The 21,482-nt window shown below is 41.7% G+C and overlaps 2 protein-coding genes across 2 annotated transcripts; one reads left to right on the forward strand and one right to left on the reverse strand.

Annotated features, from left to right (window-relative positions):
- Nucleotides 1–138: 138 nt before the first annotated feature.
- Nucleotides 139–13,896, reverse strand: LOC129359893 (uncharacterized). Its single transcript, XM_055029841.1, has 20 exons — nucleotides 13,500–13,896; nucleotides 13,185–13,392; nucleotides 12,848–13,014; nucleotides 12,455–12,585; nucleotides 11,675–11,841; nucleotides 11,144–11,229; nucleotides 10,836–10,916; nucleotides 10,305–10,419; nucleotides 8,203–8,378; nucleotides 7,810–8,031; nucleotides 6,695–6,897; nucleotides 5,835–5,957; nucleotides 5,471–5,608; nucleotides 4,633–4,882; nucleotides 4,337–4,538; nucleotides 3,228–3,468; nucleotides 2,211–2,338; nucleotides 1,754–1,908; nucleotides 648–870; nucleotides 139–433 (listed from the first exon to the last, which is right to left on the reverse strand). Exons 1-20 carry the CDS (start codon nucleotides 13,656–13,658, stop codon nucleotides 294–296), a joined length of 3,315 nt encoding a protein of 1,104 aa, XP_054885816.1. The 5' UTR covers nucleotides 13,659–13,896; the 3' UTR covers nucleotides 139–293.
- A 228-nt stretch (nucleotides 13,897–14,124) lies between these two features.
- Nucleotides 14,125–15,949, forward strand: c1d (C1D nuclear receptor corepressor). Its single transcript, XM_055029851.1, has 5 exons — nucleotides 14,125–14,212; nucleotides 14,451–14,593; nucleotides 14,843–14,909; nucleotides 15,101–15,156; nucleotides 15,238–15,949. Exons 2-5 carry the CDS (start codon nucleotides 14,456–14,458, stop codon nucleotides 15,439–15,441), a joined length of 465 nt encoding a protein of 154 aa, XP_054885826.1. The 5' UTR covers nucleotides 14,125–14,212; nucleotides 14,451–14,455; the 3' UTR covers nucleotides 15,442–15,949.
- The last annotated feature ends 5,533 nt before the right edge of the window (nucleotides 15,950–21,482 follow it).

The raw sequence follows: 21,482 nt of genomic DNA on the forward strand, positions 1-21,482 counted from the left end.
TACTTATACAACCTGCATGTCCAGGTGGAGATTTGTTCCCGCTAAAATTCCCGTCTTTCATCCAGATCCGTGTACATTTTGTATTTTGCTAGTTCTGTGTTCTAATATGACTGACTTTTTTTTTTTTTTTTACCAATGAAAACCGTTTCCGGATTAAAAGTGTTCTTTAAGAAAAAGAGAGCTTTACCAACATCCTCTGTGCAATGGTACAAAAAATATGACATCACAGTTAAATAAAAATATTTCTTCATAAACACAAAGAACAAGACAGTCTGAGAGGGAGATCCAGCTGGTCAGATCCAGCATTTGAATCTGAAGAAGTCCTGCAGATCCGGGTCGTCCTCCTGTCGGTTGTTGATTTTTGCGTAGACGCTCTTCAGCAGCGACGTCTTTGACTTTTCGTCCAGGATGTCGATGTACTTCTCTATGACGCCTGCGAACAGAGCCGCAGGTGTTGCTTCAGAAGTGGAGTTTAAAACCTCTCCGAATTTTACTCAGGTTTGATGAGGAAACAAACACGAGCATTGAAAATACGCTGAGGTCAAAATGTTAAAAAAAATAAAATAAAAATCTGCTAGTCTCTGTACATCATCTACAATTTCCTCAGCTTTCTTCCAGGCCTAATGATCAGACCTAGCAGTATTTACTTAGCCCCATGACTTTGCCGTATGCGACGAGGCTGGGGCCCAGCTGCGGGTGGTCGAACAGCTGCTGTGACATCAGCAGGCGGACGATCTCCCCGGTGATGAAGGCGTCGTCGAAGCTCTGCTCGGCCACGTCCCTCAGAGGGAACCCGCAGTACACGTCCAGCGCAGCCTCCGGGTCCGAGGGCTCCACCAGCTTCACCAGCTCGATGTACGCTTCGTGGATCTGTCGTCCAAAATATCAGCTTAGACTGAGAAATAACATTGTGTTAGGGTTGCTGTAATCGTTAGCCTTTGTTTTTTTGTTTAGTTTTAGTTCTCACATTTTGTTACTGCTAGGCTGTGACAAAATGCCAAGCATTTTGTTTCTTTACTCAGTCTTTTTTAGTAAAGAAAAGATTTTTTTTCTTTACTAATAAAACATTCTAAAAACCTTTCAGCTGATCCAAAACATTACAGCAAATTTTCTGATTAGAAATGAAAAACACAGATTAACTTCTACTACTTTAGTTTCCCTTCACTGGTTTCCTGTTAAACAGAATTGAGTATTTTTCTTACATACAAAGTTGTTAATAGTGAAGTTATTGGGCTCCTTTCCTGTGGAACCAGCTCCCACTTATTTTCACCCTGTCTAATTTAAAACTGGGCTTATAATCTTCCTTTTTTGACAAAACCTACAGAGTGGTTTATGTTGTCCTGAATTGACTTTAATTCTGCCTTAGGTATTTTTTGTTTGTTTCCTTCCTTCTTCTCATGTGTTCTTGCTTTATTTCCTTTCCTTTATCCATATTTTCCCACCTTACCTTCCATAAAGTTTTTGACTTTACAGTTCCTGCAGTCACATCTTTCCCACTGCGTAAACATCTGCCGTAAGATCGAAGCAAACTTTAGTTTTCTTTGTTTAAAAATGAATTTAAACGACGCAGAACTCCGTGAGGTTGAGTCGCAGGGGGGCGGGAGGGGAGTCTGAAATTTCTACATCCCACGCGTGCGTGTAGGAACCCTGACGCCGTAGGGCGGGGACGTAATCTTATCTCGAAACCAGCACAAGCCGCACCGCGAAAGTTTCAAGGGAATGCCCGAAACAAACACTTCAGATAACAACTGACCCCCGGCGCCATGGCGATGACCTCTTTGTAGAAGTGCTTCGCCTGATCCTGGGTGTCTGCGGAGCGTGAGAAGGCCCGAGCCAGGCCAAGCCGTGACACATGAGACCTGGGGTTCAATGGGCCCGACGCGCTGGCTGTGTCTTCTGCTGGAGGGACTACACACATAATGACAGAGTCGCAGATTAGGTTTCACTGGGACAAACACATAAAAGTCAAGTATTTTTTTATTTATTTATATATCTAATGACAGCATATAAAACAGTCAAATTGTGTTATAAAAAATATTTGGTTATTCATATTTAAATATATATGTTCTATTTATTTTTTTAAAGGAATAAAACATGTTTCATGCAGTTCTGAGGTCATCACTGTGACTTCACAGCTCTTTCGGGTGGACTCCTCTGTCGTTTCAAGATGATGCCGAGAAGAAGAAGGGCCTTAATTTTGCGTCACGTACCATCTGCAGTCTCAACGGCCTCGGCACCAGAGTCCGGTTCAGGCTTGCTTGCAGGGAGCTTGGCTTTAGTGTCCTCGCTTCCAGGTTTAGCTGCTGTATCGGGTTTAACAGCTGCACCAGGTCTCCCCCTACAGGAGGAAAAGTGCAATGCAAGTCACGAAACAAACCAACCAAAACATTCCTTCGTGAATACTGCATAGAATGATTGTGCAGATTTTTTGTGAAATCAAACTTTGAACTGGTATAACTCTGAACTGCTACATAAATGTACTTTAATTTTGCAGAGTGGTTAGGGTTAGTGATATAACCACACTGAGCCTCTGATATGAGTAAATGTTGTAATTTTTCAAAATTGCACATGGCATAATTATTGGGACCAATCGAAAGACCACGTGACAATTAACTGTAATTTTCTGTTTTTATTGATCTATTTGGACAGACACCACCAGATTTTGATGAAATTATTTTCAACCTCTGCATAAGCAGGGAATCCATTCAGATCAATGTCCATCCATTTATCTTTTTTTTTGTTTGTTTTTTGTTTTCTACGAGTGCAGGATGCCATGCATGCCCAAGACTGGAATAAAAACATCTTCACTATTTATTTTTGCCACTTGTTGCTGCAGTAACCCTATAGCAACATAAACATGAGGTCCTTCTTTTCTGTTTTTAAAAGCAGCTCAGAGAAAGTGTCCAATGTCCCTCGTCGTATTGATTCACCTGGGAAACAGGAAGCCTTAAAATCAAGGAATAAAGATATATATACAACTAATAAAAAGATTCAATTACATATATGTTTCAGGACTTGCTTGATGAGCAAGCAAGTCTTAACTTATGAACAAAAAAAGAACAGAATCTTTTTCCCAAAGAATGAACGCCCTTAACTGAATTTCTCATTTCAAAATTATATGTTACAGGTGTAGGAGAATAAGTTAAACATTCACATTAAGAGGCAGCTAAAAGTGTGGCATGCACAAACCACAAACACCTGCATGCACAAATAAAGTCAGAACCTACTTGGCTGGAGGAATTCTAGCTGGAGGTTGAACCCCCTTCCCTCCTCTGACGGGGAGGGCTGCCGGGGCAAACGGCTGAGATCTGGACACAGGGGCCCGTCCCTGAATCGGACCTCCTCTGGCCAGCTTGGCGTCCTTGATTGGCACGGTCTTGGAAACCGGAGCTTGGTCTGGTTGAGGGCTGGCCTGCGCGGCTGCCTTCTTGTTTTTGTCCTGCAGATGCTGCTGCCACCACTTCTGTTCTGCGCAGAAAGAACATGCACTTTGAGCTACAGCAGCCGGTAAATTTGAGAAGACAAGAACTGAAGGTTAAATGATGATTTATTAAAGTCATCTGTGTCATCAACCAATGTAAGAGTTGGACAAAAACAAATAACTGTAGTTACAGTCGTTTTCACCATACATTGTTATGCATTGCCCATTGCATAAGTACAGCTCTTTTCATTTAGATTTTTCCATAAACACTTCAAATTACTCAAATATACTTCAAACCCAGTTACTAACCAACATGAAGCTAAAACAGCTGCTTTTTGTTCTTGTTTTTCTGTTTTGTTATTAACCTTGTCTGTGTATTTCAGTTAACCTTTTCTTCTGGGACTGTGATCCAGAGCTACGTTCACAAGAAAGTGACCATAAATATTCCTCAAGTCTTAGCGTTGTCAAACACTATCTCCCCGCCTTGCTCCCTGCTGCACTGCAGCTAGCATCGCATGTTGTGAATGCTCAGCCTGGTCAGCATGATCACCGATGATGGCAGATAAACGGTTTTCCTGTAACGGTAAGTTGTTTCTCCACCATGAGCACATTTGGCAGCGTGTACATAAGATTGAATGCCAGCGGTAAGACACTCCTCCTGGCTCTGATTGGTTGTTTTAGGTTGGGAGCAGTCGGTTTCTTCACACAACAGCAGCTCATGAGCTGCTGTTTTCACAGGTTATCTGTCTCATAAACCGTCACAATTTGGTGACAGATTTAACAAATATATCAAAATAAAAGCAGGTTTGTGTGCGTGTGTGTTTATAAAAGTTACATACAGCAGCTTTAATCTGTTGGATCTCAGCTGTGCCGTCTGTGATTTATTTCTCCTAAAGGTGGGAGGTGTGGACTCACTGCCCAGCGGTTCTGGGGGATCTCCACTCTGAGGTTTGCCTTCCAGCTCGATGCTGGCCTGGAAGCTGAGGCGGGCGTCGCTCAGGACCTCATTTGACCTGTCTGAGTTTGGGTTGCTGTCGTACTGAGCCAGCTGGGCCACTCCGAGGTGACACAGAGCTCGGCTGTCCCGCGGAGACGTAACCACCGCCAGCTGGCACGTCTGCGATCGGGTGGGAGGAAACATCACGTCCAAGCCCTGGTGACCATTAACCATCGATACATGAAGAAAATCCTAACGAGTCCTGAACTCTTACTCTCTCTTGCATGTCCAGCAGCTCTTGGCAAGGAGAGATGGTTGTCAGGCGGATGAGAGCGGTGAGGCCCTGGCACCTCTTCGCCACCAGGGCCTGCATGTCGACGGCCGCCTTCGCCTGCTGCTCGCCCTGCTGAATCAGTCTCTGCAGCAGGGCGAAGTGAGCATCCAGCAGCACCCACTCCAGCTGCCTGCTCGCCTCGCTGTGACACACAAACCGACTCACGCTCTGGGCTGCCAGCGCCGCTACGCTGAAGTATTTCGAAACAAGGGCGGAAAAGGCAAAAAAAAAAATTTCTTATTTATTGTTCATAGTACAACCAGAAACTTCCATGACTATGAAGAGATAGAAAGAAAAATGCAAAGACACAAGAAGGTCAGCAAGTATTTTTGGTCTATTTTCTAGTGTTAATGTCTGGAAATGAAACAAAACTATCTTACAAGTTACCTTTCAGTGAGACGCAGCAGCTTGTTTTAAGGGAATAATTCCTTCATATTGAAGAAGCGCTGGTTAAACATAAAATAATCTGCCAGTGGAGCGAGAACATTTTCAACAATACTAAGGAATTATTTATTTAAAACAAGCTCAATTATTCTGCAAAAAACAAATAAGTCAAATATCATTTGCCAAAAATACTCAGTGATAAGCAGTTGTAGCAGACTGACGACATTGTTGGTTAAAACGGCAAGAAGGTGGCAGGTAATCATGGCAACTGGTGACACTAAAGGCAGACCATCTGTATGGCCTAAACGTCATAGAACCACACCTCAACTTTATGTTGATCAATAGCATGAAAATAACACGACGCTGCTCAGAATGTCTCCATGTGTTAACCTACATGTGATACACCTGCTCAGGAGTCATGGACTTCTCAGACAGCATGGTCTTCTGCTGCAGCTGCCCCAGGGTGAGAAGCCCTCGGAGGAACTGTGGGTTCAGGCTGGACAGGGGGTCGAATGGATCCTGGTTCTCCTGACTGCAGAGGAAGTCGGGAAGCAAGAATTGCACGTGGAATTCGCAAAAACACGTGCAAACAAAAAAAAACCCAAAACAAACAAAAAACACTTCCTATTCTCCCTCCCGCAGGCCAGAACAGAGCATCCTGATACATTACACATGCTGTCATGACCTCACACTTTTCCCTCTCGCTCGAATGCATCCACCTCCGCCACGCACTCAAACAAAACACACACTTAACCAACCTCTCGCCACAGCGTTGGCTGACAAAGTGCTCCAGGCCCTGATGTAAGAACAGTGCAGCCTCCTTCTCCGTGGCCTCACAGGCTTTCTGCTCCTGCTGCAGCAGAGCCAGCCCTGTAAAGAATCTGAAACAAGCAAAACAACAACAACAACAACAACAACAAATCAATGCTGAAGACAAGTGGAGATTTTAGATGTGGCACTTTCCAAAAGTATTCGGGCTCAAAGGTTTAATCAAGACGGTGCTTCGACTTCCAGAAGCAAAACAAGCTTTAACATATGGAGCACAGTCAGTAAAACAATTTACATGTGTGAACAAATGGTAGGCGACTATATTTCAAGTGCCATACACTCTCCTAGACAGCAATGTACCGTGCCAGTTGAGTCGTTCATTGTCTTTTATGCACTCTCGAAATAGATCTTAGTAATCTAGATGTTAGCGCTCCAGGAGAATGCTGTTTGTTACTCCGTTTTCTTTTGTTTTTTTTTTCTCCTTCTGGCGGGGTAAAGGCAGATTTATCGGGTGTTTGCTCGTGTTCTCTCGATGCTCTTGAGACGAGAACAATGTGGTCACCACGATGGAGGAAAGGAAGGAAGACGTGGCTTAACTGCAACACTGTCACTGAAACATTCAACATTAATGTTGTATTTCCAGTTTCTCTAACGTTGTGCAGCTCCTAAGACATTATCAATGCTCTAACCCTTAAGTTTCTTTCATGAAATCTACACTTTCACTGTATTTCAATATGTATGAGGCGAGCTTCAAACCTGCTCTTACACACACATACACACACACACACACACCCCCACACACGCACACACACACACACACACACACAATCCCATACGTGAGAGCGCTGACCTGAGAGCGGGGTTCAGTGGGCGCAGCGCCAGCCCGGTCTGAACGTGCTGCAGAGCTTCCTTGCTTCTCCCCTGCAGCAGCAGGAGTCTCCCGACATGGAGGTTAAACTCCCAGCTGTCCGGGCTCAGGGACCAGGCGTCCAGGTACTTCATGAGGGATCGATACATGTAGCTCTCCTCGTCTTGCATCACTATGTTGCGATCCTGCAACAACAACCTCCCAAGTCATTCATGGATTGCCATTAAGACCACAGGAAAAAGCCAAAGAGGAGGAGTTGGAATGGAGATATTTGGATAGTGGTTGAACTAGTTAAAGGGGCAGTGCTATGTGACTTAGTGTCATTTCATAGAACAAAAAAAGTAACTATGTTAATTTCAGTTGTGAAAAAAAGCCATTTTTATGAATTATGACTTAAAGAAATTTGACTATTGTAATTTTACGCCTTGAAATTGGGCCTCCGTCGCTTTAAGAAATCCTGCTCTTTCTGAAACGCCACCTTCAGGAAACCATCACAGCACTCCTTTACTAATCCTTACATTTTTACCAGCATTCCACTGAGAAATAGTGCCAATAATGAGCAAAGCCGGTGTTTGCTCATTGCTGCTGGCTAGTCTGAAGGAACTGAATGGGGGAGTTGTGGGACAGGGCAGCTCTGCGAGGTGGAAGCTCTGCGAGGTGGAAGCTCTGCGAGGTGGAAGCTCAGAAAGGCGGAGCTAGGTCCACCCAGGCGATTTGCAAAGCAGAACGGTTGCCACAGGAGATTAAAGGATTTTTAAAACATGCACGAAAGAATCAAAGCGACACTCCAGGTATGTTTCTGATGAGGGAATAACATCATAAAATAACGAGAAGCTCAAAGAAGTCAATTTTACATAATACTGCCTCTTTAAAACAACAACAAAAAGGAAATTGTGCAGGTACAAAAATGACTTTAATGCGTAGGCTAGTAAAAATAGAATATAACGTTTATACATCGTGGCGAATCGGTAAACATATCTCAGGTTTTACATCCTGAGCTACAAGACGAGTGATTTGTATTTGTGTTTTTCTTATTTTGTTTGTTACCGCGGCAACACCTGATGATTTTTAGAGTGGCGAAAGTGAAACAGGGTTACCTTTGCGGCATGCTTGGACAGCCAGAGGTAAAGGGTCTGCACATAGTCTGACTTGCTGAACTGTCCCTGATCTTTCAGCTGGTGATACTCCTTATCCAAGGCCTGCAGCTGGTTCTCCACAGAGGGCATGCCGTAGAAGCCATGCAGCTTACACACAGCCAGGATGTCGTCCTGATGGGCCGAAGACTTGGCCTCACTTATTTCGTCTTTGTCCTTATCAGCCTAGAGAAGACGAAATGAAAAAAAAAACAAAAACAAGAAAGAGTAAATGATGTTTTTCTGCTGATATAAAACTCGGCACAAAGAATTTAATCATGAGACTGTGCTTCATAAAACATCTGAGACTAATTGGTAGCAGTTTAAAGTCTAGATGAATAATTTCTAAATAAATACCTTCTTTGGAGAGCCGTAGACCTGGGTGGTGTTGTGGTGCTCCTCCAAAACGAGGCCCAGCAGAAAGTGGAGGTTGGCATTTTTGGGACTGAGGGCGATAGCTGACGCATAATGAGCAGCCGCCTCGTCCAGGCGGTGCAGCAGGGCGTCAACGTTCTCACTCCTCAACCGCTCGCCTGCAGAAAGGGTTAAAAAAAATAAATAATGTGAAGGTGCTTTCCACATCTAACAAAATTATCAGTGTGATGTATTTTCTCCTGATTCTATTCGAGCCTCTTGAGTCAGTACTTCTGGACCACTTGGTGCTGACATTGGAGGACGGGAGCCTGGATTAGAACCAATTCCTTTGATTGTCAATTGGATTAGACTTTTTCAACTCAATTCAATTTTATTTCATCAAGGTCAGGACAAAAACAAAAAGAACATAGCAACCGTTGCTTTGTACATAGGTTTCCTAGGCACAGGCTAAGTTGCAAACTCCTTTATTGCACACTTCGTTAAAAGACAGAGACACATATACGCTGAATTTCTGCAGCTATGACCAAGACAAGCATGAAAATACATATCAGAGAAAGCCAATCCTCCACAACAACGTAGGCTGCTGTGCCTCAGTGTTCACAGATTTTTGGTTTTGGTGTTGTTTCACCTGGTAGTTAGAAACTACAATCTGGTATCATTTTATTCATCATTCTAACTCATGTACTCATACCACTAGATATTTGAGTGTATTTCTAAAAAAAAAAAAAAAAAGAAGAAAAAAAAGGTACATAATTTTATTCTCTATGGTTGAAATTCAGCAATGGATATGTTTTAGGAGGTAAAAATCTTTATAGTATTTTCCTGATAAAATCATATGAGTGTAGCAAATCTTCTGACTTCGTTTTTGGAATTTCTTGCCATTTTTGGGAACATATTGTAGTACATAAACTTACAGAAAACGAGGGATAAACACATCTTAACGTTGCACATTTAATGTGTTTAAGTAGCGTGACGCAGCCTTTTTGTTTTGCAGCAATACGACCCCGGCGGGTTAAATTGAGCATCTCTTGAAGCCACTCAGCCTCTTAAAAACACAAAGCTGCTGCTGCTTACGCTTTAAGAGGTCTGTGTCTCTCTCTCTCTCTCTCGCTGGATCTGCTGCTCTATCTCTCCTCAGTTTCAGCGGTCAACTGGGATCAGTCTAAAATGTCGCTTCTGTGAGTCATCAAACAATTAACGAGCCTGAAGAAAAAAAACCCTAAAAGGATCCCGAGCGGTAACTAGAGTCCCTGGCACATTAGACGAAAAGAGGACGTCTCAGGCGACCACAAATGGGCCCATTTGCGTGTGTTTTTTTTTAATGGCTGCGGCTGAGATGACATGGAGGAGGGCTCGGGTGTGAGCCCGGCCAGTAAAACGGCAGGTTTTAGTGCAGTTTCCGTAAATCTATTCTGTCTCTGATGTGCTTTTCTGTCGAGATTAAACTGCAGAAATGATTCTAACTATAAACGTAAAAACATGCTGTGGAATATTAGAGAATATTTCATGTCATTTCTGCTGCATTTGCATTTATTGCGGTGAGAAAGTTAAAATAAAAAAATAGAAAGAAAGAACTGAGTTTAACAGGTGCTTAGAGTAATCTGTTTCAGCCACAGAATGACATAGATCTGATTGATTGATCCCAATATTGGTATTTACAACATATAGCTTACAACCCACTGTCTTTGTCTCTGTAGAGAAGCTTTTACCTTTGTGACTAGAGTCTTATCTGGTCCCAGGTCGGTGGGGCAGGTATATTTTGTAACCGTCTTCTGAAATACACACCCTGTTATTCCTTTAAATAAATGAAAAAATCTTGCACTTTCCATACATGTTAGTTTGTTTTTTATTCTCATGGTCAAAAATTGCAATCAGGCAGTCAATAAGGGACCAGTAATTTTACAATATCACTCAGTGCGCCATGAATGTACTGTGAAAACCTACATTCAAAGCCCACCCAAACCAACCGGGGCACGAAGCACCATGTAACCGAGCTAACATTTTATAGAAAGCTCAGTTACATTTCAGACAAGCCTGTAGAATCAAGACAAAACCACATAAGCAGCACCTTAGGTAAAACGTACCTTGTTTCAGCAGGTGTTCCCTGTGGAGCTTCAGATGCTCCTCAGCTTGAGCACACAGGTTATCCACAGTGTTCTCCTCTTCTGTCATTTGGAGTTTTTTCTCCCAGTTACGCACCTGTAGAAAACAAGCAGCGCAGGCTGAGCCATCAATGCTAAAAACCAAGCCAAGTTACCCAAGGAACTGATGACCCTTTCATTGACTTTGATCCAGCATGTGGAAGTAAGGAATGTGGTGAAGGTCGTCTATAAAAATCCCAGACTTTGTGGGGATAGTTTGGGGATGACCACTTCCTATTCTGTTACGACTATCGGTGAACAAAGCAGGGTCAAAGCAGCGGACAGGCTTGTTGTTAGGATGAATTAGACACTGCAAACCTGGCCTTCCTGTCCAACGTCAGTGTCTGACCTCACAAATGGATGAATGGTTAACTTATTCACCCAGTAAAATGCTTGTGGAAAGCCTATCCAGACCATAAATATACATTTCAGTGAAATCTGTGGAGTGTAAACAAGAAAGCAGGAGATAATTACCGTGCAAACATGCTTTGTCTCTATCTCCAAACCTGCAGATGTTGCAAAGTACTCCTTATACCACCTGGTCTCTATGACATCCTGAAAGAACGGGCACTGATTTTACTAGTATTGAAGACTGGCAAAAACATCACGGCAGATTCAAACATTTACAGACGCAGACGTCAACAACTCATTTCAGAACCACACGTAGCAAATGTTGCTTTGGCATTGAGAAGCTGAGAGAGGAACTCTGACATGTAAATAAAGGATGAGCAGAGTTAAGGCCAATAACAATCGCTGAACTCTGCTTCATCCTTCATCTGAACCTTCGCATCCAGCTCCCCGGTGGGTTTGTGTGGGCAGTCCAGGGTGTGCGACCCGAGCTCTGATAGCTGCATCACACCGTCACATCCTGTCAAATCAAAACACAAAAAAGGCACAGAAATTGGAAACTGTTGTGTGTGCAAACCTTTCCTTGCACAACTTTACAGAATTAACCTGTGTCCCTATAAGTAGCCGGATCCTACGCGTTTAGTTAAGCAATAATATCCCTTTCATTGGCGCAATATAATCTTTCCCTACACTACCACCATGAAACTTGATATCACAGGTTGGGTGAAGAGGAGAAGTGAGAGAGAGCATCTAGCTTTTCAACAATGCCGTCATTCAAGCACCTGTAACAAGTAGAGCTACTGTCCAGGGTGGAATAAGAACATCAATCTTTGAGGATCCAAGAAGTGACAGTGAATATTATATTTAGCATATTTACAGTTCCTAAAAGTCCCAAGTGTGAAGTTCTTCGTTACCGTTGCTCAAACCACATTCAGTCGCAGGTTGAAATAAATTCGAAGTTGTACCTCGGTAACGAAAGAAGCAGTGGACCGGAGCTGCTGACATCATTTTGTCGAGGTCCAGTTCAGAGACCTTCCAGCCGTCTCCCAGAACAGAACCGGTAAACGGGTCGACCTTTGACCGTCGGGCCAGCATCTCAATGTAAGGTCTTGAGAAGATGCTCTTCGGGTCACTGCGAAGTAGTATGACAATCACCTGAAATTATTGATCTTTGGATGCATGACCTGTTGTAAGTTGCAGAGAAACTTGTTTTGTGTAGCTCCTAATTTAATTTGGGCTGGAGTTTTAGTTGGACTTTTGAAAATCCAAAATGAATTAAACTCATGCTTAGAAAATTCATATACGCTTTAAGTTGTGTTATAATTTCTCCTTGACAAAAAAAGCAGTTAAAATCATCAAAAATGAATAAAAACATATTGTAACTGTTGCTGAGGTTTATTTTGTCGTTTATCTAGTAGTAATATCAGCAATATCTGTTTCCCCTCCCCTGTATCCGCTTTGAAGTTTCTTTTTAGCTGCTTTGTCACAAGATAAACAAAATCAACCTGTTTATTTGTTTACCAACTATAAAAATAATATAGACTTCATTTTTACCAAATAGTATTTAATTTGGATTATTCATTGTTATTTTGAATATGTATTTTTATCAAGTTAGCTTGGTGCCCTCTGGTGGTGTGGGGGACCTATAAAGTTGCTTGTCTCACTTTTGCACTGATAGCAAATGAAGCACCTGTTTGTGAAAATTTTAATGAATGAATGAAACTCACAACTGACTCAGGTCTCACCTCTGGTGGACAGACACCGGCCTGTACAGAGCGCTGATGGACACGGGACATTCATATTCCACTTGATGCTTCCCCTCAGAGAAGGTCACAGCCATTGGAAACAGCTCCCGCGTCACACACACCGTGTACGCCTGCAAAAGTGAGACTGCCATTATTTAGTGATAAACGTGGCAGAGCCTCGTGAAACTTTAATGGCCCTGACAAAGCACACCCCAAAATTTAGTTTATGTCAACCTCAAGAGGCGGGAGACTTTAAATTGAACAGATTTTTTTTGAAAGTATGATTTAGGGGTTCACAAGGCAAATGGTAGCAATTTGAAAATAAATATACACTGAAACCAGCATACCAGTTGCACATGAGACATTGAGCGATCGCCAAAAACACTTTTGTACCTGCGTAACACTGCCATCTGGTGAGCAGACAGAGATCTCCACCAAGGTGTCTCCAAAATGTAGTAAGACAGTTTGAGAGTCGCTCTGACCATTGACTGCAACTTTAATCAGGCTGTCTGGAACCTTGGTTTGAGCTGTCACTGAACTGCAGTGAAATGGGACAAAACCTGCAGGAAAATAAACCAGGACAGTTAGTTTCATAGTGAAATAGAAACAAAACAACAACAAATAATAATAATAATGATAACAAGCTACTTTTTAGTATGTGAATCTGGACACAAATCAAAATCAAGGGACATACATCAGGTCTGACGAGAATAATAAAGTTTCTACTAACTGTTGTATTCGTGGACTTTGGTAGCAAAAGCTGGGTGAAGTGGAATGTCCCCTTCCAGAGACAGATCACTGAGCTCTGCGACCTTCACTGACAGCCTAGTGATGTCCACGCTGTACTTCTTCACCGTCCCATCTTCGGCCACCACTTCAATTTCCACTCTGTTTATCCCCTCCTTCAGTGCAACCGTGCTGGAGCGATCGCCAGTCAGCTGCAACACAAGAAACCCGAGAACTAAAATCAAAAGAGTTGCCTTTAAGAACAATGGGAGTCATGATAATGACACCTGGACACAGGTTTGTTGAGAGCGACACTCACGATGCTGTATGATGCTCCACAGTCACTGGTGCTCAGGCCCAGAGTCACCTCGTTGACGCTGCTCTCCTCTGTCACTTTGTAGCTTGTAACCTGTGGTGAGAAGGCTGGCTGCAGCTTCCCAGCAGAGATAGTGAGCTTCTCCAAATCACAGTTGTCCATGGCTCAAGCCTTCGCTGTCTGTCTGAGGACTCTAACGACGGTGAAAAAAAACTAAACAAAACAAAAAAACAAACAAACAAAAAAAAAACTTATGGCTCTTCTCTTTCACACATAATGACGTTCCTGGTTACCAAGGCAACCGCAGCGCCTCCGTCAGGTTTACTACGTCTTCCTCGAAAATGACTCTTTTGTTTTCTTCTTCTTTTTTTTTTTTTACTTTACCTTGACGGTTCTTTTTTAAAGTAAGATTTTACAAATAAAATCTTATAAATAAGATTAATTTGAAATAAAGTTCAATTCAATTGTATTTAATTACTAAAAGTAACGTTAGCCAAAGGGCTAAATGCTATCAGCTAGTAAGTCTAATAATAACCACTCAAGCTAATGTAAATAACGTAAAGTTGCAACGAAAAAAAAGTGGAACGCGGCGAACAAGCAAACAGTGACTCTCCCAACCGGCAGGGGTCAGTAGAGGAAGTAAAACAGGTTATTATTAACAGGAAGTGGTTTTTCACTTCCTGTTTGAAGGTCAAAACGTGAAGCATCTTCAAAAGGTAAATACATTTTCTTCAACGCCTAATGAACCACCAGTAGACTCCGTTTACATTTAGCTGGTGAAATCCCTTTTCTTTTATCTACTTTGCGTTTTTATTACAACGTGTACCCCCTGTTAGCTGCGTCTGGCAACTAGCAAACTAGCTAGCCGGGACGGAGGTGCTTCCTGACTGTTACACTTCTTTCATAGAGCTACAGTTGGGATTTCTGAACGTTTTGGGGCTTGTTAATTTGTAGGAAAAATGGCAGCGGGAGAGGCAACAGAGGACTACCCACATGAAATCGACGAACAGCTGACGACGTTCGATTCCTCGGTGAACGCTGTGAAAACCATGCTGGAGAAGCTGATGTCCATGTCCAGGAACGACCTGATGAAGAAGGTGACGCTTGTTGCTTCTTTGCAGAGACGAAAAACGCAGCACAACGCATAAACTCTGAGCCAGATTTTAGATCTGTTGAACGTAGCACTTTGAGCCTTGCGATAAACGTTTTAACCCCTTCGATTTACATTTACGAAAATGATATTTCAGCTGAAAATTCCCTGATTCTGACTTCTTTTTGTGCTTGCATGTCTCATGGAACTTTTGGGTGAAATAGATGTAATCACTGTTATGAAATCATCATTGCAGCTGGATCCTTTGGAGCAAGCGAAGCTGGATCTGATGTCTGTCTACACTCTTAATTCATTGTTCTGGAGTAAGTTATTCATTTACTTGTATTGATAAATGTATTCATTATGATGTTGACTTGTTAAATGAAAAACTGATGCCATGTATTGATTGAATATACATGTAAAAGTAGCCCAATGTATCCATGAAATGTGCATCACTAACACATATATATAAATACATATATGAATCTGTGTTGACTTTCATAATTGTTTGCAGTGTATCTGGTGACAAAGGGAATAAACCCAAGAGAACATGGAATCAAGCAGGAGCTGGTATGTGCATCCTTTAACATTATTGATATTTTCTCGGTATCCTTGCCGATCTTCTCATCACCCTCCTTCTGTTTTTATTAGGAGCGCATAAGGACTTACATGGACAGAGTCAGAGAGATCACCGACAAGAAGAAAGCAGCGCGGCTAGACAAGGGAGCCGCTTCGCGTTTCTTGAGGAACGCCCTTTTTGATCCCGATGACAAAGAGTTGAAAAAGGCTGCGTCCAAGAAGCCAGCCGATGCTCCCTCTGAAGTGCCACAGAGAAAACGCCCCAAACAGAGCTGAGCCTGAGGAAGAGCCGCTCGGTCTGCTGTCATGGCGTGATTGTCCTGAAGATGGGGTGACGGAAGCAAATGATGAAACTGCTAAGATGAAGTCAAGAGAAGGCAAATATTTGTCTCACTCTAGGGGAGTTTGTTTTAATTCAACCCTCGGATGTCGATCTTCTAATGTTCACTGGCTGTTTTAGAGATTTGCAAAATGCTAATTTATCTGCTCGGCTTGTCGAGTTGTGCTGCTGTTGAGACGTTCCTTCAGATCTCTTTAATTTGTTGTGAATTCTATGAATGCAATTCAGATATATGTATATTTATACATATAAATAGTTGGTTGTTTTTATTTGTTCATTCTTTTTCCTGTATTGGTTTAAAACTTTTTACCGTTCATGTGACCTGAAGAGACGTAAGCTTTAAAAAGACATTTGTCATTGAGTTTTGGGTGCTTGTGTTATGCTTTTTGCTTCACATGTTTACTCATTTCTGAAGTCTCCAAATAATACAAAAAAATAATATCATTCTATCGGATCAAGTGTTTTTACTGAGATTTTCATATTTTCTATTTAGGGGAAACATGAATACCTTAAAGATTATTTTACAACATACAGCTGAGCCCAAACTATTCATATCACATCCAAATAAGAATTGAATGCATATTGCTTTAGTGTCACCAACATGTTCCTCTTAGCCTTTATAACTTTGTAGTTGCACGTTCTGAATTTGATAAGCAACCTGTAGAGGGAGCTAAAGATTAGTGATGACAAAGAGGCCTTCTGGTCTCAAAGACTTGGAGCTCAATGCAAAAGATAAAATTGTGGAAAAAAATGAGAACATGCTAAAAGCTGATAAGCGATTCCAGAAGTGGTTTGATTCTTGCTCTCCTGTTAACGATTTTCGAATAATACTTGAAAAATTATTGCTTTAGTAAATTAGTGAAAAAAACAAACTTACTCCATTGTTTTCTGAGTAATTGGAGGGAATGATTGGAAAATTGTGAAGGATATTGAGTATGATCAATGTACATTTTCCTCTTTCTTTATGAAGCTCTGGGTGAGCTTTAATATCTCAGGAGCTATAAAATGTCTCAGATGTTTCAACAGACGCATTGCTGTTGTGAACAGCGTAACATTAAAAAGTCGATTGCAACATTGCGCACACTGATACAGAACATCATGACTAAACTTACTGAGCATATAAATTAGTATATTAATTATCTCCATTCCTTGCAACTGCACAGAGGTTCTGTTCTATTTTCATGTCATTTTCCAGAACCTGCAATTTTCCAGATTTTCCAGAACCTGGAAAATTACCAGGACCATACACAGCTTGTAGGGAAGATGAGATTTTTTTTTCTTCTTTAAAGCGTAAACTAATCTGTTTTTCTGTCGTTATAAAATAAAATATAAGTTAAAATAACTTAACCTATCCGATTGGCTGACTGCCAAATTTATGGAGCCGCTTTGCTCCTCATGCTAGCGTAGCAAGCGCTACATGGAAGAGCTTCTGTCAAGAAAAGGAGCCGAGGAACCGTCCTGCTGCAAAGCATGCTAAAGCTAGCTAAAACCAGAAGATGTGTGGTAGCACTTCTACTAAATGCATGTATTAAGTATCATGATAGGACTTTTACAAAACTGAAACTACGTCTTTTAGTTTCCATTGCTTTATGAAGGCCAGAATTGTTTGTCTTTTTCCAATCTTAAGCTGTGAATCTCTGCAGCTCCTCCAGAGTTGTCAGGGGCCTCCTGCTTAATTAACTCCTCACCTAGTATCTCAGGCTGATGGTCTAGACAGCTTGTACACATTCGTTCGGTCTATTTTATTTCGGGATGTAGCCGGCACATCTTCAGAGATCTTGTATCTTAGTAACTACAGTCCACCTTTTGTGTAGTTCAGTGAACGCTTTTAAGATTTGTTTTTGTTTGGAAAACATTTTTGAAAATGCAGCAATTTGCTTAACTTTACTTTTATGCACACATAAAACCCCAATAAGACACTTTGTTTTCAGTTGTGACAAAATGCAGTCAAAAAAAAGTCAAATTTCAGATTAAGAAGCGTAAAAACTTTTGCAAAGCATTGCAAATCGAGCAGTTTGCATTTAGCCATTGTTGGTTTAAACCTGAACTCTTAAATTGCACAGTGGTAACCTCTAGAAAGTGCTGCTGTCACTGCAGCTTGAGTGGATAAGTGCAGGCTATAATCGCACTTCCTCTTATAAAAACCAATGTCACTTTTGATAAAGGCGCTCATAGTTTCCTTTTGGTAATTGTCAGCTGGACAGTCGAGATCTTAATCTTAATGTCCCACGAATCCCTGCGTCCCTCTAATCAAGGCCAGGAAGCCGATGAGGCAAATTCGCAGGAATGCATCTTTTTTTCCTCACATTTCCCATTCTCATCCACCCGGCATCCAAAATTGACATTTGTTTAGCCCAGACTCCCCTCTTCAGCTCTGTATCGCATTTTCCACAAAGCTGTTGTTTTTAGCTCCATCCAGAGACGTGCATCAGCCTGATGAACTGCTCTGTCTGCATGCTGGAAAAATACCTCCTTTTTTTTTTTCTTTTTTCCATTTCTCGTCTTCTTGAAACGTTCCCCTTTCCCTGCTCTCTTCCACACATGTGCTCGCTACCAAGGGACCGGGTCGGCGTTTTCGAGCGGATACGAACAAACAAACGTTGAAATGTTGAAATCGTGAAGGCCAACGAAGCGGGTTTCGTCCCATTCTTGTTTGTTTAAGCTGTTTGTGAGCAAGACACCCAAAATAACATTTTTCAAACGAATCAGCAGAAGGTTTCTATTTCAGTTTCGAAGGACAAAGTCACAAGCAATCAGCGTTTAAGTTGAAGAAAACGACTCGGGGGTCTCAGCTTATTTGCTAAAATCTTTTCAGTCACACTGGAAGTTGTGTTTCGATCAGGCCCAGTTTGCACGTGGTCAGGGTTCAGAGAGCAACGGAGCCACAGACGTCAAAAAGCCAAAACCTTAAAGGTCAAAATGTGACATTTGAAAGACGCATTTTAACGTCTCTGTGATTGGAGTGGAAAAATAGCAGTAAAGCCTGCAGCGTGTTCTGTTGCAAACCTCATCAAGTGAATGTGTTTTAAATTGAGGAGCAAGGCTTTCCTGGTGTTTGGAATTGCAGAGTCATTGCAGTGAATCCTGAGACCTGCCACTGATCGATTATAATCACGTCGACTGAACCTCTTGATTTCCCGTCAGGTTGAATTTGGTCATTTGAGGCAACTTGATGCTTGAATAATAAGAAAAGGCTGTTTATCAATTTGCAAATAAAAAATAAAAATCTTTTCTTGTAGCACAGAGACAAAAGTCACAAACAGAGCTTTTCATATATTGTCACTTTCCATCCAAATACATTTGATTCGTACCTCGTGTGGCAGAGCAGAATTCAATTCAAAAAATGGAACGTTGTCCAATGTCGATGAAATAGCAAATTCAGGTTTTGACAGGTTCTCTGTTGGTTCCTTTTGCGGAATAATAGCTTGAAATCTCCTCAACAGAATGACAAAAGTACCAGTCGTATATACATGTTTATATTTGTCATTAGTTTGGAAAGGCTGCACTTTTTCTTACATCACTTTCCACAAATATCAGCATCTCATGCATAGAAGAGAATACATTAAGAGTTTTATGCATTTATTGATTGTGAAAACTCCATTAAAAGAAAATGAAACAAGTTTTATTTTTTTAAGAATGACAACAGATGTCCTGTGGCAGATTTTTATCAGAAAATCAGGTTACATGTTAGGATCTGAACATGTTCCATGCAGGTCAACTGGAGACAAAAATGGCCCCAGTTGAATTGCAAAGGTTGCAGACACAATCAAAGCATGGCAAAATTGTGAAGTGGGTGGAATTGCATGGTTCTGAAAGTCATTTACAGAGAAAAGTCTGATAAGTTGATCATCTATGAGTCTCCTTCACTCTGAGGCTGCTAAATAAAACCCTGTGCAATCAGTTCTTGTTGCATGCTGCTTTGCAAACCAGCATGCAAAGTTATGCGCATGGAGGAAAACTAACGCTAATGAAACGTGGTGGCAGGATCATGCTGTGGGAATAAAATGCTCAGAGTTGAGGGAGAGATGATTAAATCTAAATACAGGTCAAAACTTTAAGAAATCATTCTGGAGGATAGAAACTGGACAAAGACAGCCTTTCCAACAGGACCTTAAGCGTCCAACCAGAACTACAGCAGAGTAGCCTCACTTAAATTAGATCCATGTGACAGAACAGAACAGTAAAAAAAAAAATTTAAATATAATAAAGAAAATGTCTTAAAGGCCAGAATTGACAGTCAGTCTTTTAGGTTTGCAAACCTGCTGGAGAACGTACGTCAAACTCAAGGTCCGCGGGCCAAATCTGACCCGCCGTGGCTATTTATGTGGCCCTGAAAATATAAACTCGTCAGTTAAGTCAAATACACGTTTATTTATATTTCTGAAAAGATGTTATTCATTTTTAAGTTTGGGTGCTGAGAGAGCTAAAACTATTTCAACAGTTTATTAATAAGCAGCTTAATCAATATATTTTGCCCAGAGAGGACATTAATAACCTTGATGTGGCCCGAAATGATATCGAGTTGGACTCTCATGTGCTAGATGCATGCTAAAAAAAAAAAATAAGTAATCCAAAAGGTTACATAAAGTAGTAGCTCAATATTGTTTTTAAAATATTTGAAAAGCCCTTTGTCTTTCTGTCCTACATTAAAATACGGTTCTCTTTACAGATTTATCACTGAAAATCAAGCTTGAATAGATTAAAAAAAGGTGTAAAAATTCAAGCTGTCTGAATGCTTTTTACAAAGTTATCAAACTTAATTAATTGAACACATTTTTATCCAGACAGCGCTGCTCCTCATTTTGATGTCACATCCGAAACCCGTTCCGTATCATCCCAAATACGAGAGAGTTCGGTCAAGATCTCCAGCTGTTCATTTCTTCTTCTTCCTTTCTTTTCTTCTTCTTTTCCTTTTCTCTTTTTCCTCCAGAACCCGTGAAGCGAACAAAAGCGGCAGCGCCCGGACATGTTGGGACGCAAAGGAAAAACAAAGCTCTGATTGTGCAGCACTTTACATTCCTGCAGGGTTTGGCCATAAACAGGGAGACAGTGACGGTACGCTGCAGACATGCAGAAAGAGGCCTTGAGCCCCCATCACCAAAACCCCTCACATCATCATCGTCGTCGTCGTCGTCATTACGCTTGGTCGAGTTTGCATACTTTTCGCTACCATTCTGTCGCCTCTGTGCTTAATTTACAGAGAAAATAAAACCTGCGTGTAATGACCGTCGGCCTTTCGTCTGCAGGAGTGGAAATTTTCCTGTTAGTTTTTGTGCTGCTGACTGCAAATCCTGACGAGTGTTTACGTCTGAAAGTGATTCCAACGGCTTCAAATTAATAGAAAAAATATAATTACATAGATTCCTTTTGTTCCCCCCGCAGGTGCAGACCAGCTTTCTGATGACATCACCAACTTGTAAAGACCTCATCTTTTACCGTGACCTACAGAGTTCCTCCCGTTTTTGTTTCTTTTTTTTTTGGGTGGGGGAAAAACACAGCAGTCCATATGGCTGCAATGTGAAATCAAGTTTCCCTCCTGACCCCCCGCTCTAAAGCCGTGACCTTCCGATGCACAAAGCCCCGGGATAACCGTCCGGCCATCAAAGAGCCGAACGTCCAGAATAACCGAATCCCTCGCGCTCACAGCACACACATACACACGCACACATAAGATGTCAAGCAGCTGCAAACACAGTAAAGTAAAAAAAAAAAGCGGGAAAATGCACACAGAAAATGGCCTGCATGTGCTTTATGCGAACACTCGGAGGTTGATTGGAGGTGTAGAATGGATTGGATGCCCCTCGTAATTCCTGGGACGGCATTTTCCTCTCGCTCCACACAGAGGCGGATGGGACCACATCTGTTTGGACATAAATTTCCAGAGGAATGCCTTAAGTCTGAGCCTTCAGCGTAAAGGAGCATGACTGAAGATTCCTCTCCACATGACAAATGATCGCCCTCAGGACTTTTGTGTGTG

Source organism: Poeciliopsis prolifica, unplaced genomic scaffold (assembly GCF_027474105.1).
Source record: "Poeciliopsis prolifica strain line A6 unplaced genomic scaffold, Auburn_PproV2 SCAFFOLD005, whole genome shotgun sequence".
NCBI classification, from domain to species: Eukaryota; Metazoa; Chordata; class Actinopteri; order Cyprinodontiformes; family Poeciliidae; genus Poeciliopsis; species Poeciliopsis prolifica.

Excerpts from the sequence above, each read along its gene's own strand:
- LOC129359893 (XM_055029841.1), bottom strand. The coding sequence starts at position 13,658 with ATGGACAACTGTGATTTGGAGAAGCTCACTATCTCTGCTGGGAAGCTG. Across the intron at positions 5,958-6,694 it reads CCACTGAACCCCGCTCTCAG|ATTCTTTACAGGGCTGGCTC; the intron begins GTCAGCGCTCTC and ends TGCTTGTTTCAG. Across the intron at positions 3,469-4,336 it reads TCCCCCAGAACCGCTGGGCA|AACAGAAGTGGTGGCAGCAG; the intron begins GTGAGTCCACAC and ends CTTTCTGCGCAG.
- c1d (XM_055029851.1), top strand. The coding sequence starts at position 14,456 with ATGGCAGCGGGAGAGGCAACAGAGGACTACCCACATGAAATCGACGAA. Across the intron at positions 14,910-15,100 it reads TCTTAATTCATTGTTCTGGA|TGTATCTGGTGACAAAGGGA; the intron begins GTAAGTTATTCA and ends AATTGTTTGCAG. Across the intron at positions 15,157-15,237 it reads ATGGAATCAAGCAGGAGCTG|GAGCGCATAAGGACTTACAT; the intron begins GTATGTGCATCC and ends TGTTTTTATTAG.